The 18115-nt window shown below is 40.3% G+C and overlaps 1 protein-coding gene across 1 annotated transcript in view; it reads right to left on the bottom strand.

Moving 5' to 3' along the window:
• Positions 1-17853, bottom strand: part of LOC135544749 (mitogen-activated protein kinase kinase kinase 1-like) — a 130161-nt gene extending 112308 nt beyond the window's left edge. Inside the window, exon 1 of the mRNA XM_064972612.1 lies at positions 17347-17853. Coding sequence (XP_064828684.1) covers positions 17347-17837 — 491 coding nt within the window. The 5' untranslated portion in view covers positions 17838-17853. The remainder of the gene's footprint in view (positions 1-17346) is intronic.
• Between the last annotated feature and the right edge of the window lie 262 nt (positions 17854-18115).

The raw sequence follows: 18115 nt of genomic DNA, 5'->3' as shown, positions 1-18115 counted from the left end.
AATGCAGAGAAATTCCTCCCACCCAGAGTCTTTCAGACCGCTCGGCTCCCACTGTGTATGGGTGTATGGGGGGAGGGGGGGGGGTCACTCCACACCTTACCTCTCACAGCGGGGGAATCCCCACTAACCTCACCTGGGAGCCCTCAGCATTCTCATCAACACACAAACCAGGCCAATGTGCCTGCTGGGGGCTCCAATTCTCACAACCGAATACATTTAGTGCTCTCTTCCCCCAACGTATCAGTGTGATTGTGCGCAGTGCCCTGACGAGCACACATTAATGGCCCACTAGCCAGTGCGCTGAAAGTGGAGCATGGCCTCCAAAGGGGAGGGTGCTCGTGAGGCAGGATGAACACTGTTTTTTGGGAAGGGGGGGTTGGCTGGCTCAATCTCATTCTCTCTCTCCCTTTTCAAACAAGGCTTGGACAATCCCAATGCAAGTGTCAAAGGCAGGTAGAGGACACTATAGAAGGAATTTCAATGACAGCTGCAAAGAGAATAACTATGCAAAGTAGCCATTTCCTAGCTGGAAATGCAGTCAAAATGGCTCCTGGTGGTGTAGAACACATAAACCCAAGCCACAGAGAACTATGAGCTATGAGAACATCAGTTCTCCAAACAATGCTAAAAGACTCAAATCTCAAGGTCTCTGGAACATTCTAGACAAAGACACACACAACTACCAAACAAACTTGTGCTCGATGCCCTTTTGAGGGCCAGCATTGGTCTGAAGTTCACAAAAGCCATAATGTCTCTCTAATGAGACTCCATGGTTTCTTTGTTCAATGTTAAACGGTGTAGTCCCACTTGCATGTTAATTTCACAAACAAAACATGACTTCCATGACTTCCTCTGCCGTGCATTCTAGTCATACCGGAGCTAAAGTAGACAGCTGCCGGTATCTTTTCTATCTGACCTGCAAACCTGGTAAGTGTTACATCACTTTGCTGCCTCAGAAGTACAGTGGCCACAAAAGTGCAAACCGAGCAGGCATAGGTCATTTCCCCAAGTTAATAAATACTTTCAGTGGATACATAAATAGTACAAAGTTCGTAAAACCACGTGCTGCGTTCTGTGGATTTCAAAGGCGTTTCAGTTAATTGACGTTTTCTTATTAGACTGTCACAATTAATGAGCCGTAATTCTTCAACCGACTGGAAATCTATTGGACAGACAGAATGGAAATTGTCTTCAGCAAACTGTGTAATCCCGATATAACTCATTACACATTGTTCATACCGCAAGACAGCCCACGTATCCACCATTTACAATCTTAACCTCTTACATCTATGGGGGCGCTATTTTTGGATGAAAAACGTTCCCGTTTTAAACAAGATATTTTGTCACAAAAAGATGCTCGACTATGCATCTAATTGATAGCATTCGAAAGAAAACACTCTGACGTGTCCAGAAATACCAAGATATTCTCTGTGCGTGCCCTAGAACGTGAGCTTCAGGCAAAACCAAGATGAGATGGCATCCAGGAAATGACAAGGATTTTTGAGGCTCTGTTTTCCATTGTCTCCTTATATGGCTGTGAATGCGAGAGGAATGAGCCTGCCCTTTCTGTCGTTTCCCCAAGGTGTCTGCAGCATTGTGACGTATTTCTAGGCAGATCATTGGAAGATTGACCATAAGAGACCACATTTACCAGGTGTCCGCCCGGTGTCCTGCGCCGAAATTGGTGCGCAAAAGTCACCTGCCAGTATTTTTCCATGGGATACAGAGAGGAAAGCAAGCTTCCACGAACTGCATATCAATGAAGAGATATGTGAAAAAACACCTTGAGGATTGATTCCAAACAACGTTTGCCATGTTTCGGTCGATATTATGTAGTTAATTCGGAAAAAGTTTTACGTTGTAGGTGACTGAATTTTCGGTTCGTTTCGGTAGCCAGACGCAATGTAGAAAACGGAACGATTTCTCCTACACACAGACGCTTTCAGGAAAAACTGCGCATTTGGTATGTAACTGAGAGTCTCCTCGTTGAAAACATCAGAAGCTCTTCAAAGGTAAATGATTTTATTTATTTGGTTATCTGGTTTTTGTGAAAATGTTGCGTGCTAAATGCTACTCAAAATGCTATGCTAGCTTTGCATACTCTTACACAAATTAGTCAATTTCTATGGTTCAAAAGCATATTTTGAAAATCTGAGATGACAGTGTTGTTAAGAAAAGGCTAAGCTTGAGAGCAGACGCATTATTTTCATTTTATTTGCGATTTTCAGAAATCGTTAACGTTGCGTTATGCTAATGAGCCTGAGGCTTTAGTCACAAACCCGGATCCGGGATGGGGAGTTTCAACAGGTTAACATCCAAGTGTGTCCCAAGTGTGTTAAAGCACTCTTAAGGGGTCTGTCTACACAGAATAAGCAAATGGAGCGTAGCGCAGTGTTGCAATGTCATTTTCTCCACATAAAGGGGTTGCTCCTTGTAGTGCGCTCCAACATTTGACATACTCCTGTGCCACATGAAAATGTTATCATGCTGTGTCATCCCTTCTGTAGTCTTGTGCAGACAATGAAGCTTTCTTGGTTCCTTGATCTAATCTATAGGCTATCCTTCAAAGTAGCCAATTTTACATTGATAAACAAATAGAATCTCAGTGACTGTTCAAACAATAAACCAAACAACATTGTAGATTTGTTAGAATCCATCCAAAAAATGTATTTTGTTTAAAAGTAATAACTAGAGAGTTCAGGCTACTAGTAAATACAGCTGCGAAATATGTGCTTTTTCTCCACGACCAAAACATGATAATTCTATTTTTAGTTGATATGGGAGTGAATACACTCAAGCAGCATTTTAAACTGGGATAATGTTACAGGTAACACGGGCAAGTATACGAATATTTGCCAGGGCATATTATTTAATTATGAATGTGATTATTTCCCACAGAGCTGTGGGGAGCTAAAAAGCTAGCTAGCTTGCTATGTTTTTAGCCTAGCTAAAGCCAGATACAGTGGTTCCTCTTTTAAAATTTGCGTCATACTGCGGACACTGCGTGCTGCCTCAGCATTCTGTGGCACGTCATTTAATTCTCAGTTATTTTTTATGTTACTGCAAGTTATTGCTAGTTTGACCACCTGAGGGCATCTTTGACAAGTATTTGGTAGTCTTCCTTAATGCAGAGACGCGGGAGACCGGGGTTCAATCCCCCAACGGGGAGGAAGGAGTAGGTTGTCCTTCTTCTTAACTGATTCCATATGTGTTATTTCATAGTTGTGTCTTCAATATTATTCTACAATGCAGAAAATAGTAAAAATAAAGAAAAATCCTGGAATGAGTAGGTGTATCCAAACTTTTGACTGGTACTTGCTTAATTAATTTGATTAATATTATGGTGTTTCTATTCCATGAAAAAAGAAAAACACACTGGGTAAATTCAGACAGTTTCGCTCTGGTTTATATTATTTGGTTTATATTGCCCATTCATTGTCAGTTAGAGACAGTTGTGCATTGGGACCCAAAAGCACAATCAGTGCTCTAACTCCTCCTTGGTCGTTAAGGAAAATCTGGTCTGTGATAAACCCCTGTTGTTTCACGCCTAGCTCGGCTATTAGAATATTCTTTAGTAAAGGTTGAATAGTCTATTGTTCAGCTATTAGCACCCTCCCAAACTTGCAACAAATGGAGAGCAAAGCTTTTTTTATTTTCAAGTCAAAAATAAAAAGTAAAAAACAAACAAATGTTTTCAATCAAATATTTCGTAATAGAGCGCAAAACTTTATGCATTTTATTCCCCAAAATATTTTCAAAACCAAAAATGTACTTGAAAACAAAACTCCAATTTTGTTTTCAACCACCCTCCATTTTGACCAGTGTCAATTTGGCTACAACCAATACTGTTGAGCCTTTCTTTCCGACACAAAGGAAGTCATAGTGGACACCTACAAAGAAGGACTGTGTGATGATGGCATCTCAGGTGAGTAGCACTGGGCGTTCTTCCATCTAACTTTTTCATAGCTAGTAGTTAGCTCCTACGATTCATTGTCGGTTCATAACATTGTACTATATAACATAGATACATACATACATACATACCGTAGAATGATAAATAATGCAATTATTACTCTCAAGCTAGCCAAAGCATTCAGCTACGAACGCCTGTTCTCGCCATTTTCAGTTGAATTAATCTAACTTTATTTCATGGCAACTCATAAGCAGGCCATGTCCCATTTGTTTCATAGTCGATATATAATCATATTTCATGACAGTGTAACAGTTAGCTTTATTTACAGAAGGATAAAAGAACACAATATGTCTGTCAGGGAATGCTATTTTGATATGTCAGATGAAGAGTTAGACCAGAAAGTCAGGACCATTAAGGCAAAGATGTCCCATGAGGGCATTAGAATGGTCAAAGGAATCATGTACAATGGCGAAGAGGCTTTGCAGCGTGTAGATGGCGCAGGTATCATTGCCAGAATGATCCAGCGTCATTGCATTGCTCGGCAAAAATACTCTGATCCTGCTCCCCTGTGTCCCCTGCAGACACAGCATTATTCAACGAATGGAGTTTGATACACCTGGTATTGGATATGAGAGTACATTATCAGTGAATATATTCAATGTACAGGCTACAATTGTGGGGATCTCATGCGTGGTAATAACTACCGTACATGTATATAGGACTTGCATCCTTGGCACAATAAAGTTATTATATTCTACTCTATCCATAGGCTTCATTAATGCCATTCAGACTTGAAGTTGATACAACAACTATGATAGCTGAGGTTCTTAGATTGGTATGAATATTAGTTCAGAACCTAACGTTTTAGGGTCCATACACAGATCGGCTACATACTGTAGCAAGCTACAGATCCATAGGCAAACAGATTGGCTACATACTGTAGCTAGCTATACATCCATAAGCATACAGTTATTTTTATTCTCCACTACACATTAAGCAAGTAAATAGTTAGCTAACGTTAGCTATGTTACTTAAGCTGCATTACACGGCAAGGCAAGCTTTCACAATTGTACATTCAATTTGCAGTATGGATGCTTTAATGTAAACTTACTCACTTTTGTACATCGCCTTGGGCTGTACAATTGACCTTATTTTAGCACTCCAAAAACGTAATACTTCCAGATCAACTGTAATGTCAATACCATTGTAAAGCACATTTTATCCCCTTTCCAACAGAATCAATTACATTACCCCCACGCTGCCCGTTTCTGCATGATTCAAGAAGGCAAAGAGCCCCGTCGGGTCTTTTTTTAAATTGGCGGGTGGGGAAGCGAAACTAATGCGTGATAGTGAGGAGAGATGTTGTGTGGGAAAATTGCTTTTTTTCACTCGATCTGTCCAACTTATCACCATATAGCCTCTAAAATATAAATAAAACACTATAAAGAGTTTATAAAATGTGTCATTACATACCTATTTGAAGGTTTGTGTCAAATTTGAATCTGGTTTTTAGGGCGGTGTTAAAGTGATCTTAGAAGTAAACAGCGGCTTTGAGAATGATGATCATATGCAATGATGACGTAAACAATGACTAGGTATCCCCCCTTACCCCCATCACTGTCCATTTCTTGTTTTTAAAGGATGAGAGAAGTGCTACATCTGGTGGAGAGAGATTGAAAGACAGAAATAGTTGCTTTTTGCGTGCTGTACGTTACGACATGACACGTCTAGATGTAACAGAGGGTCCGTTTTTTCAACTTTTCTCCAATACTATAGAGCGATTACCATGTCGATCAACGCTTGAATGGAAGCGTAGTTCACAACCCAGATTTTGAAGTCAACCCAGTCGCTACAGTCCCATTGAGTTTTCTTTGTAGCATTGTTTGAATGTTGCGGTTGCGCACATTTATATGGAATGGGGTGAGTTTACGTTAGCTAGCTCGATTCTTTACATCCACTGTTTCCCAAGATGACAGCCTGGTTTGCTAGTTTTCTCAGTAGTCCCTAAAACATTAAACAACACGAATTACAAGTCATGCTGTACTCATGTCATTACACCAGCTAGCTAGCTGGCTAATGTTAGCTAGTCAGTTAACTTCTTCTATATATGGGGCTCTCTTTTAATTTTTGGATAAAAAAACGTTCCCGTTTTAAACAAGATATTTTGTCACGAAAAGATGCTCGACTATGCATATAATTGACAGCTTTGGAATGAAAACACTCTGACGTTTCCAAAACTGCAAAGATATTATCTGTGAGTGCCACAGAACTTATGCTACAGGCGAAACCAAGATGAAATTTCAAACAGGAAATGGCCCAGATTCTGAAGGCGCTGTGTTCCAATGTCTCCTTATATGGCTGTGAATGCGCCAGGAATGAGCCTACACTTTCTGTCGTTTCCCCAAGGTGTCTGCAGCATTGTGACGTATTTGTAGGCATATCATTGGAAGATTGACCATAAGAGACTACATTTACCAGGTGCCCCATTGGTGTCCTCCGTCGAAATTATTGCGTAATCTCCAGCTGCGTGCATGTTTCCATTTTCTTCAGAGGAGAAACACAACTGCCACGAATGATTTATCATCGAATAGATATGTGAAAAACACCTTGAGGATTGATTCTAAACAACGTTTGTCATGTTTCTGTCGATATTATGGAGTTAATTTGGAAAAAAGTTTGGCGTTGTAATGACTGAATTTTCGGGGGTTTTTCTTAGCCAAACGTGATGAACAAAACGGAGCGATTTCTCCTACACAAATAATATTTTTGGAAAAACTGAACATTTGCTATCTAACTGAGAGTCTCCTAATTGAAAACATCCAAAGTTCTTCAAAGGTAAATGATTTTATTTGAATGCTTTTCTTGATTTTGTGAAAATGTTGCCTGCTGAGTGCTAGGCTAATGCTATGCTATCTATCAATACCTCTTACACAAATGCTTGTGTAGCGATGGTTGAAAAGCATATTTTGAAAATCAGAGATGACAGTGTTGTAAAACAAAAGGCTAAGCTTGTGAGTGAATATATTTCTTTCATTTCATTTGCAATTTTCATGAATAGTTAACGTTGCGTTATGCTAATGAGCTTAAGGCTATGATTACGCTCCCGGATACGGGATTGCTCGACGCTGGAGGTTAACTTGCAAAGTCGCAATTTTTGTAAATTAAATTTATGACAAAAAAATATGCACAATCGTTTGTCTCTACATGAACTAACATATTCCTCTCAATTGTACGTTTTTAGCTTGACTCGTTATGATGTTATAACTACTTACATCTGCTTCCCCCATAATGTTTTGTCAGCCATCTTTGCTGAAAAAAGTCACCAGCGAGGGGTGGCTCGCATCAAATTCATCATTGGAACCACTCAATATGATTGGTCATATAAAAACCGTGGGATCCAAATGCACAATGAGTGCTCTACCTCCCCCTTGTGGTGGTCTGGAGCAATGAAGCCGTGACGCTGGGTACCTCTAAGTCCTACGGTGTAAGCTCGCAACTTTTAAGGGAGGAACCACTGTAGCTACTACTAGCAAGGAAAGGCAACCCTATCTTGTTTTCACAAAATCAAGACAAAAATCAAATACGTTGCCATTGCCCCCTTGTGAATGGGAGTGGGACCGTCAAGGAAATCATGTTACCAAAAGGTGTCCCCGCTACTCCAAAAATCCCACTCCACCCACGTGCCTGCATGTACACATAGATCCTAGAGCCTGTAGTAACCTTTATTCTGAAGCTGGATAACTGTGTATATAGCAGAGAAGCTGGCATGGGAGTCTGTAGATATAGTTCATGAACTGCCCATGACCTTTCCTCATTTATATTGGATGAGATACTGGCTGCTGCAGTCATTATCTCTCTGAGATCATGTTTGGAGCTGCTATCCTTGTGCACATCAGGATCCTCGCGGGAGAGGAAAGCAGGGGGAAAACAATGGAGCTCGCACAGGGCCCATAAGGGTACATGCATTAAACGCAAAGCACAGAACACTTTAACAAATGTCCAAACACAAAAACCCAGAACCCCATGGGAGCCCCTCAGGGCAAGGGTGGCTACTACATGGGGCAGTGGTTGACACCCCCCTATCCTCTAACTATCCATCTTTCTTTCATTCTCCCTCACCCGCTCCACTCACCCGTCCTACACAGTGAGCAGAGGCAACAGCAGCAGCACATTTCACAGGATTTCAGCAGGCCCTCCCCAGTCACATGTGAGAGTGACTCGATTCATGGGAGAATCTGGGCCAAATATACCCAGAGAATTACATGCATGGCCTCTCCTCTAGCACTACTGACAGGGAGGAAGAGAGAAGGGAGAGAAGGAGAGAAAGAAAGAGTGCGAGAGGGAGAGCAATATGCAAGGTTGGCACTGCAGTAGAACTGCAAAGTTCTCTTCTCTGTGGAGCGGTAGATAAGTGAGGCTGACTGTCAGAGGCTATCAGAAGTTGTTTTTGACTAGACTAACAGGTAACAGCTCTATCGTAAGACAAGATAGTATCTCGCTAAGAAACTCAGAGCCTCTAACAACATGTGTAATCTCTTCCAAGACTCATTCAAACTGGCTCGTGGATAGTTTTAAAAAAAAGTGCTTCCCTCGCTGTCGTCAAAGGCAGGGACACTCAAATGAGGGTGAAAAGATGAATAACGCAGCAGCATTCAGCCAGGCACAAGCCAGCGTTTTCAGCAATCTGCTTGAGGAAACGTGGCTTGAAACAAAACAACTTGATCTGGGGGAGTGTGAGGAGGCCAAGGCAGCTGCCCAGATGAACACACTGTGGAAGAAAGGCGTGGCTAAGAAAGCATTTCCAAGCCCTTCTATAAACAGCTTACAACTTTCAGTATATCAACTCGTAATGTGGTTGTAAAATTATACTTGTCAATCTGGGCCAGAACAGCCTCTGCGATGAAACAAGAGCTATTTATTCAATATTTCTGATATTGCAGGATTCCCCACTGACGTTACAGTAGCTTTGAGCGCTTAAATTTCTCCCAATTATGTATGCCTCCACTGATCACTTTTTGGATCTCACACGCCAGTCACTTGAATTTTTATTTTATTTTTACCTTTATTTAACCAGGCAAGTCAGTTAAGAACAAATTCCTATTTTCAATGATGGCCGAGGAACAGTGGGTTACCTGTCTTGTTCAAAATGACAGATGTTTACATTGTCAGCTGAGGGATTTGATCTTGCAACCTTTTGATTACTAGTCCAACGCTCTAACCACTAGGCTACCTGCCGCCCTGGCGCTGTTTTTGACTTGGGGTTCACAATTCCTATTCCGTCACCCTCCTTAGAGCCTCATCGTGTTCAATAAGTGAATGATTCTTAATAGAGCTACTTTTAGGCCCTAATTAATCCCTTATTAAGGTAATAAATTAAAGTTCACGTGTTACTTGGTATGAATATATCATGTAGTCATATACACTGCTCAAAAAATAAAGGGAACACTTAAACAACACAATGTAACTCCAAGTCAATCACACTTCTGTGAAATCAAACTGTCCACTTAGGAAGCAACACTGATTGACAATAAATGTCACATGCTGTTGTGCAAATGGAATAGACAACAGGGGGAAATTATAGGCAATGAGCAAGACACCCCCAATAAAGGAGTGGTTCTGCAGGTGGGGACCACAGACCACTTCTCAGTTCCTATGCTTCCTATGGTCCTACGGAGGCGCTACCAGGAGACAGGCCAGTACATCAGGAGACGTGGATGAGGCCGTAGGAGGGCAACAACCCAGCAGCAGGACCACTACCTCCGCCTTTGTGCAAGGAGGAGCACTGCCAGAGCCCTGCAAAATGACCTCCAGCAGACCACAAATGTGCATGTGTCTGCTCAAACGGTCAGAAACAGACTCCATGAGGGTGGTATGAGGGCCCGACTTCCACAGGTGGGGGTTGTGCTTACAGCCCAACACCGTGCAGGACGTTTGGCATTTGCCAGAGAACACCAAGATTGGCAAATTCGCCACTGGTGACCTGTGCTACCAATAAACATACAAGGAGGGGGAGGAAAGACAATCAGTGGCAGCTAATAGGCCGGTGACGATGACCGCCGAGCGCCACACGACCGGGAAGGGAAGCCACCCTCGGTCGGACTCGTGACAGATGTGGCAATATCGTCCGCTATTATACTCAGTAATTTCCATCCAGATTGTCAGACCCCGGTGGATTGTCGTTGTTGATAGACAACAATAATTTGTTAACCTTTTCCACACTGACTTTACAGAATTCAAAATATACAATACTTGTAATTTCAAAATTTGGTCAGATATACCTGGATTTGTAGTGACAGTGTTTGTTGGTGGCATGTCTTCCCTTAGTTTGCGGAATTAAATCGAACAAAAGGACCATTTGTGATGTTTATGGGCCATATTGGAGTGCCAACAAAAGAAGCTCATCAAAGGTAAGGCATGAATTATATTTTTATTTCTGCGTTTTCTGCGTTGTGTGATTTAATGAAAGTTAGATTTTTATAGTAATTTATTTGAATTTGGCGCTCTGCATTTTCCCTGGCTTTTGGCCAGGTCCCACATATCCCAGAGAGGTTAACACTTTTTTGGTTACTCCATGATTCCATATGTGTTATTTCATAGTTCTGATGTCTTCAGTATTATTTTACAATGTAGAAAATTGTTTAAAAAAATAAAGAAAAACCCTTGAATGAGTAGGTGTTCTAAAACTTTTGAACAGAGTGTATATAAAAATAGGGTCTCCATTTTTGTTGTTGTAATGCATTCGATCTTCAACAGAACTGAGGCCTAACCTCCACAACATTTCATGACTTTGGGACATCTAGAGCTTTGATTAATCATAGACTTACAGCACGGGTTAATGAAAGAAGGGAACCTATTCATGAATTTTAAAAACAAGAAAAAAGACAATGAATATCCATTTGAGCATGATGAAGTTAGTAATTACACTTTTGATGGTGTATCAATACACCCAGTCACTACAAATATACAGGCGTCTTTCCTAACTCGCTGAGCAGAAAGAAACCACTCAGTGATTTCACCATGAGGCCAATGGTGACTTCAAATCAGTTACAGACTTTAATAGTTGTGATTGGAGAAAACTGAGGATGGATCCACATTGTAGTTACTCCACAATACTAACCTAATTGACAGATGAAAAGAAGAGAACCTCTTATTAGAATGCAAAACATGAAATCTAAATAAATCTAATAATGCAAAACATTTTACAAAACAATTAACCTTTTCTCCTAAATATAAGTCTTATGTTTGTGTACAACACATTGCTGAGTGCCACTTTCTATATTTCCAAGCATAATGGTGATTGCATCATGTCATGGGTATGCTTGTACCATCATGGCCAAAAGTTTTGAGAATGACACAAATGTTAATTTACACAAGGTTTGCTGCTTCAGTGTCTTTAGATATTTTTGTCAGATGTTACTATGGAATACTGAAGTATAATTACACACATTTGATAAGTGTCAAAGGCTTATATTGACAATTACATGAAGTTGATGCAAAGAGTCAATATTTGCAGAAATTGACCCTTCTTTTTCAAGACCTCTGTAATCCGCCCTGGCATGCTGTCAATTAACTTCTGGGCCACATCCTGACTGATGGCAGCCCATTATTGCATAATCAATGCTTGGAGTTGGTCAGAATTTGTGGGGTTTTATTTGTCCACCCGCCCAAGTATCCTGGCCATGGACCCAAAATATTGATGTTTTGTTCCCTGACCCACTTAGTTATCACTTTTGCCTTATGGCAAGGTGTTCCATCATGCTGGAAGAGGCATTGTTCATCACCAAACTGTTCCTGGATGGTTGGGAGAAGTTGCTCTCGGAGAATATGTTGGTTCCATTCTTTATTCATGGCTGTGTTCTTAGGCAAAATTGTGAGTGAGCCCACTCCCTTGGCGGAGAAGCAACCAGACACATGAATGGTCTCAGGATGCTTTACTGATGGTATGGCAAAGGACTGATGGTAGTGCTCACCTTGTCTTCTCCGGACAAGCTTTTTTACGGATGCCCCAAACAATCGGAAAGGGGATTCATCAGAGAAAATTACTTTACCCTAGTCCTCAGCAGTCCAATCCCTGTACCTTTTGCAGAATACCAGTCTGTCCCTGATGTTTTTCCTGGAGAGAAGTGGCTTCTTTGCTGCCATTCTTGACACCAGGCCATTCTCCAGAAGTCTTCACCTCACTGTGCGTACAGATGCACTCACACCTGCCTGCTGCCATTCCTGAGCAAGCTCTGTACTAGTGGTGCACTGATCCCGCAGCTGAATCAACTTTAGGAGATGGTCCTGGCACTTGCTGGATTTTCTTGGGTGCCCTGAAGCCTTCTTCACAGCAATTGAACCGCTCTCCTTGAAGTTCTTGATGATCCGATAAATGGTTGATTTAGGTGCAATCTTACTGGCAGCAATATCCTTGCCTGTGAAGCCCTTTTTGTGTAAAGCAATGATGATGGCATGTGTTTCCTTGCAGGTAACCATGGTTGACAGAGGAAGAACAATGATTCCAAGCACCACACTCCTTTTGAAGCTTCCAGTCTGTTATTCGAACTTGTCTTCGTCAACACTCACACCTGTGTTAACAAGAGAATCACTGACATGATGTCAGCTGGTCCTTTTGTGGCAGGGCTGAAATGCAGTGGAAATGTTTTGGGGGGGATTCAGAGGCACTTTGCAATTAATTGCAATTAATTTGATCACTCTTCATAACATTCTGGAGTATATGCAAATTGCCAACATACAAACTGAGGCAGCATACTTTGTGAAAATTAATATTCGTGTCATTCTCAAAACATTTGGCCATGACTGTAGTTGTTAAGGACTGGGGAGTTTCAGGATAAAACATGAATGGAATGGAGCTAAGCACAGGCAAAATCCTACAGATAAACCTGGTTCAGTCTTACAGTTACAGTTTTGACTTCAATCTACTTGAAAATCTATGGCAAGACCTGGAAATGGTTGTCTAGCAATGATCAACAACTAATTTGACAGAGCTAGAATAATTTTGAAAATAATAATGTGCTAATGTTGCACAATCGAGGTGTGGAAAGCTCTTAGAGTCTTACCCAGAAAGACTGTGATCACTGCCAAAAATGCCGTTACAAAGTATTGATTCAGGGGGGTGAATACCTATGTAAATAAGATATTTCTTTATTTCATTTAATACATTTGCAAAAATGTAAACAAATATTTTTCACTTTGTCATTATGAGCTATTGTGTAGAGATGGGTGAGACGAAAATAATATTGAATCCATTTGGAATTCAGGCTGTAACACAACCAAATGTGGAATAAGGGGTATGAATACTTTCTGAAGTATATACAGTATTCCCACTGAGTGTACAACACATTAAGAACACCTGCTCTTTCCATGACATCAGTGTTGTAATGTACTTAAGTAGTACTTTAAAGTATTTTTACTTAAGTCGTTTTTTGGTGTCTCTACTATTTATATTTTTGACAACTTTTACTTCACTGCATAAAGAACATGATGTACTTTTAACTAAATACATTTTCCCTGACACCCAAAAGTACTCATTTTGAATGCTTTGCATGACAGAAAATGGTCAAATTCGCAACTTATCAAGAGAACATCCCTGGTCATCCCTACTGCCGCTGATTTGGTAGACTCACTAAACACAAATGCTTTGATTGTAAATTGTGTGTTGCAATGTGACCCTGGCTATCCTTAATAAAAAATAAAAAATAATTTAATTATTTGTACTTTTACTTTTGATACTTAAGCATATTTTAACAGTAGTATTTTACTGGGTGACTTTCACTTTTACATGAGTCATTTTCTATTAAGGTATCTTTACTTTTACTCAAGTATTAGAATTGAGTACTTTTTCCACCACTGCATGACATAGACTGACCAGTGAATCCAGGTGAAAGCTATGAACCCTTATTGATGTCACTTGTTAAATCCACTTCAAATCAGTGTAGATGAAGGGGAGGAGACAGGTTAAATAATGATTTTTAAGCCTTGAGACACAGATTGCGTAAGTGTGCCATTCAGAGGGTGAATGGGCAAGACACAATATTTAAGTGCCTTTGAACGGGGTATGGTAGTAGGTGCCAGGCGCACCGGTTTGAGTATGTCAAGAACTGCAATGCTGCTAGTTATCATGCTCAACAGTTTTCCATGTTCATCAAGAATCGTCCACCACCCAAGGGACATCCAGCCAACTTGACACAACTTTAGAAAGTATTGGAGTCACTGTGGAAAGTATTGGAGTCAGGGGGGGGGGGTTGCAACTTAATGTTACGAAGGTGATCTTCATATTTTGTACACTCAGTATAAATGCTTTGCACAATTTCAACATTTTATTGAGTTACAGTTCATTTAAGGAAATCAGTCAATTGAAATGAATTCCTTAGGACTGAATCTATATATTTCACATGACTGGGCAAAGGCGCAGCCATTGGTGGGCCTGGGAGGGCATAGGCCAAACCCACTTGGGAGCCAGGCCCAGCCAATCAGAATGAGTTTTTTCCCACAAAAGTGCTTTATTACAGACAGAAATACTCTTCAGTTTTATCAGCTGTCCAGGTGGCATATATCAGATAATTCTGCAGGTGAAGAAGCCAGATGTGGAGGTCCTGGACTGGCGTGGTTACACACATAAATCATGCGGTTGTGAGGCCGGTTGGACGTACTGCCAAATTCTCAAAAAAATTACGTTGGAGGTGGCTTATGGTAGTGAAATTAACATTCAATTCTTTGGCAACAGAGAATGCCAATTGCACTCCTCAAAACTTGAGACATCTGCGGCATTGTGACAAAACAGCACATTTTAGAGTGGTCTTTTGTCCCCAGCACAAGGTGCACCTGTGTAATAATCATGCTGTTTAAGCAGCTTCTTGATATGCTACACCTGTCAGGTGGATGGATTATCTTGGCAAAAGGAGAAATTCTCACTAACAGGGATGTAAAACAAATTTGTGCACAAAATTTGAGAAAAAGCTTTTTGCACGTATGGACAATTTCTGGTATGTTTTATTTCTGCTCATGAAACATGGGACCAACACTTTACATGTTGCGATTATATTTTTGTTCAGTATAGATTGTTTATTTGTATGTGTTGGGCTTTAAATGAGATTATTCTTTACAGAGTCAAGTATATTTGTCCTGGGCTCAATCTATGATTGATTGAGAGATTCAAGGAGCCACCAACGTTAAGTAAAGTAGTAGAGGAAAGCATTGAATATTTACATTCATGCACTTCAAAATGAATTGTCTAACTTTGTACCAGAAGCATTTAACAGCTGGGCACTCCTTGGGCTGTTACAATCCAGGTGTGCAAAGCGCTTAAGAGACTTAGCCAGAAAGACTCACAGATGTAATCACTACCAAAGGTGATTCTAACGTGTATTGACTCAGGGGTGTGAATACTTATGTAAATGAGACATTTCTGTATTTCATTTTCCAAAAAATGTGCTAAAATCTCAAAAAATGTGTCTTTACTTCGTCATTATTGGGTATTATTATGTGTAGCAATGGGTGAGAAATGTCATCAATTTTGAATTCAGGCTGTAAACAACAAAATGTAGAATAAGTAATGGGTATTAATACTTTCTAGAGTCACTGCATTTGTCAAATGGCAGTCAAGCATTGATCATCATATCACCAGAATAAGACCCTCAAAATTTATTGGAAAGGAGCATCAAGCTCATTTACATTTACATTTACATTTAAGTCATTTAGCAGACGCTCTTATCCAGAGCGACTTACAAAGCTCATCACAATGCACTTTCACCACCCTGTGAAGTTCATCATAACTTATTTCATTTGTTGCCTAATAAACTGCACGGTTCCCGAGTTGTAGTGGGAGGACCACACACCATATCATCGGGTGACTCCAAATTTACTTCGATATGATGTAAATTATGTCAATATTTGCACACAAAGGCGTTTCCACCACCATCACATAAATCATTTTACAGACAAAAAGATCCCACCTTGTCGAACAAACAAATTATCTGTCAGCATTAATCAAATTGTATCGAATCTTCCTGTTTCCATCACAGCTGTTGTTGTTTTTTTATACAGCATGACTAAACTCACACAAAAACTGTGGATGGAAACGTGGTTAGTGAAATGACCAACATTTCTGTATGCTGCTTACAATTATGAATGCTGTTGTGTTAATTTGTAATAATACAGAAATGTCTAAATGTTCTGTATATTTCATTGTGTTGTTTCTAAAGGATCAGCGGAGAAAGGACTAAAGGTCAACCTGGAAACGATTGTGTCAGAAAAGGTTTGGGCCTCTGCGGTCCAGTAGTGGGTCTCGGTGAATGGGGTTCAATTGTTTGTTGGAATTCTACATTTGTGCGGTGAGGGGATACTGATGTTTTGCCTTGGCCCATTATCCCGGACAAGAAACACCACAATAGAATCCAGCTCTCTTTCCATCCATTTCTTTAGCTTACAACATCCTATTCATCTTTTATTATATGCACAGTTCCAAAAGCCAACGTCTTATGTTGCAACAAATTATCGTCTCACAATCTTCATCCAATGCGACTCTTGTCTTTCTCATGTGATTATGTTCAACGATCTATGCACTATATATCACTCATTAACTGAGGCTCTTCTTTCTGTAAAGGTACACAGAATTTACATTTTCAGTGAGCCTAAGCACCTGCATGCCCTGTAAATTAACCGGGAACCATAACTGACACTAAGATGTTGATTGTTAAACACTACTCATAAAAATAAACACCTAGAAGCTGACTAATTTTTATGACAACCATTACAAAACAAGGAGTAAATCAGTAACATTATTATGACAGGTCACATTGTTTTTGAGAGATATATTGTAGTGTGTGTACATTTATTTGAATAGTAGAACATAGCAAAGGATCAACAGTAGAATTGAAATATCGGCTCGAAGCACGTGACCTGCTATAAATCTGAGTTTGTCATACATAAATGATTTCAATCCAAAATGTTTATAAATAAAACAATTGTATTTAAATATCGTTTGCTTTTCACCTATGTTCTCAGTGTAATGACATTTAAATGTCTTACTCCCAGACAACCAATTGCTAGTGCACTTTTGTATCACTTTTGCCTCTATAGTTTACACAAAAAGTTATACTGGGTTAGAGATGGAGTATTTCAGACCTTAAATTATCCTGTCTTGGAATTGGGATATGCGTTTGAATAATTATAATATATAAATAGCCTACATAAGAAGCATAATCATTATTAATTAATCATTTATAAACCAATAAAACGTTTACTGTCACGCTTTACAGTAAAGACGCACTTGACTTCAATAAATGGAAGTTAAGATGAGGAAATCTCACAAATCAATTTAAAATTGTGCAACAAATTACAAGCTGTTATGTCTGCAACTGACAGAATGCAACCAACAAAGTATGAATGATCATCAAAAATCCATGCACAAGAGCCAATCTTATAAACCTTACCTATTTTGTGGTGCGCTCACTTCTATTGAAGTTCGGGTAGCACCATTATCGGGATTGAGATGGTCGCTGCAGTTTTTTAAATAAGTGTTCAACAATTCCTGAGCGTCTGTAGACAAACTAGTACTTGTTTTATCTGAGACAGGGTGATCGGTTAGTGAGTTGCTCTGCTGAATGTAGTGAGTTTGATCTAATAAAGTAGCCTGCACCACACCAGGCGAGGATATAGACAAGTGCAGCTGCACTGATATCGGGGCAGTCCCAGTCTCGGGAGACAGGAGCACCGACTCAGGCTTATCCAGATCCACACTTCGGACTTTCAGTAGCTCTTTACGTCTCCATTGCGAGGTTTCCCCGGCACTACTCTTCGCCTTACCGGGACATCTTGGAAGACCAGGAGTGCTTGAGTTTCCCTGAGGACCACTTCCAACGTTTGTGCCGTTATTCGACTCATACATTCCCGACGACGAGGTCCGGCTCCCCGCCGTCGCCATTTCCTGTCCTGGAGTTGATCACTTATTAGGTCCAATGGAAGAGGGGAAGTAGGTAATTGGGGGAGGGTCGGGTGGGAGGAGCGATAGAACAGTGACATTTCGCCTACATACCGTAAAATGCGCATAAATTAGCGTATTTTGAGTAATTTTAGGCAATGACTGAATCTCATCTAAAATGTTAGATCAACTTTCAAAGAAGGTTGACAATTAATGATAAGTGACTCGTGTTTAAGGCTGTCAGCATGTGATACGACTTCAAAAGGCTTAAAACAATGACT

This window comes from Oncorhynchus masou, chromosome 8, assembly GCF_036934945.1.
Source record: "Oncorhynchus masou masou isolate Uvic2021 chromosome 8, UVic_Omas_1.1, whole genome shotgun sequence".
NCBI lineage: Eukaryota > Metazoa > Chordata > Actinopteri > Salmoniformes > Salmonidae > Oncorhynchus > Oncorhynchus masou.
The sequence above is the reverse complement of the archived record's forward strand: the minus strand, read 5'-3'. Positions and strand labels throughout refer to the sequence as shown.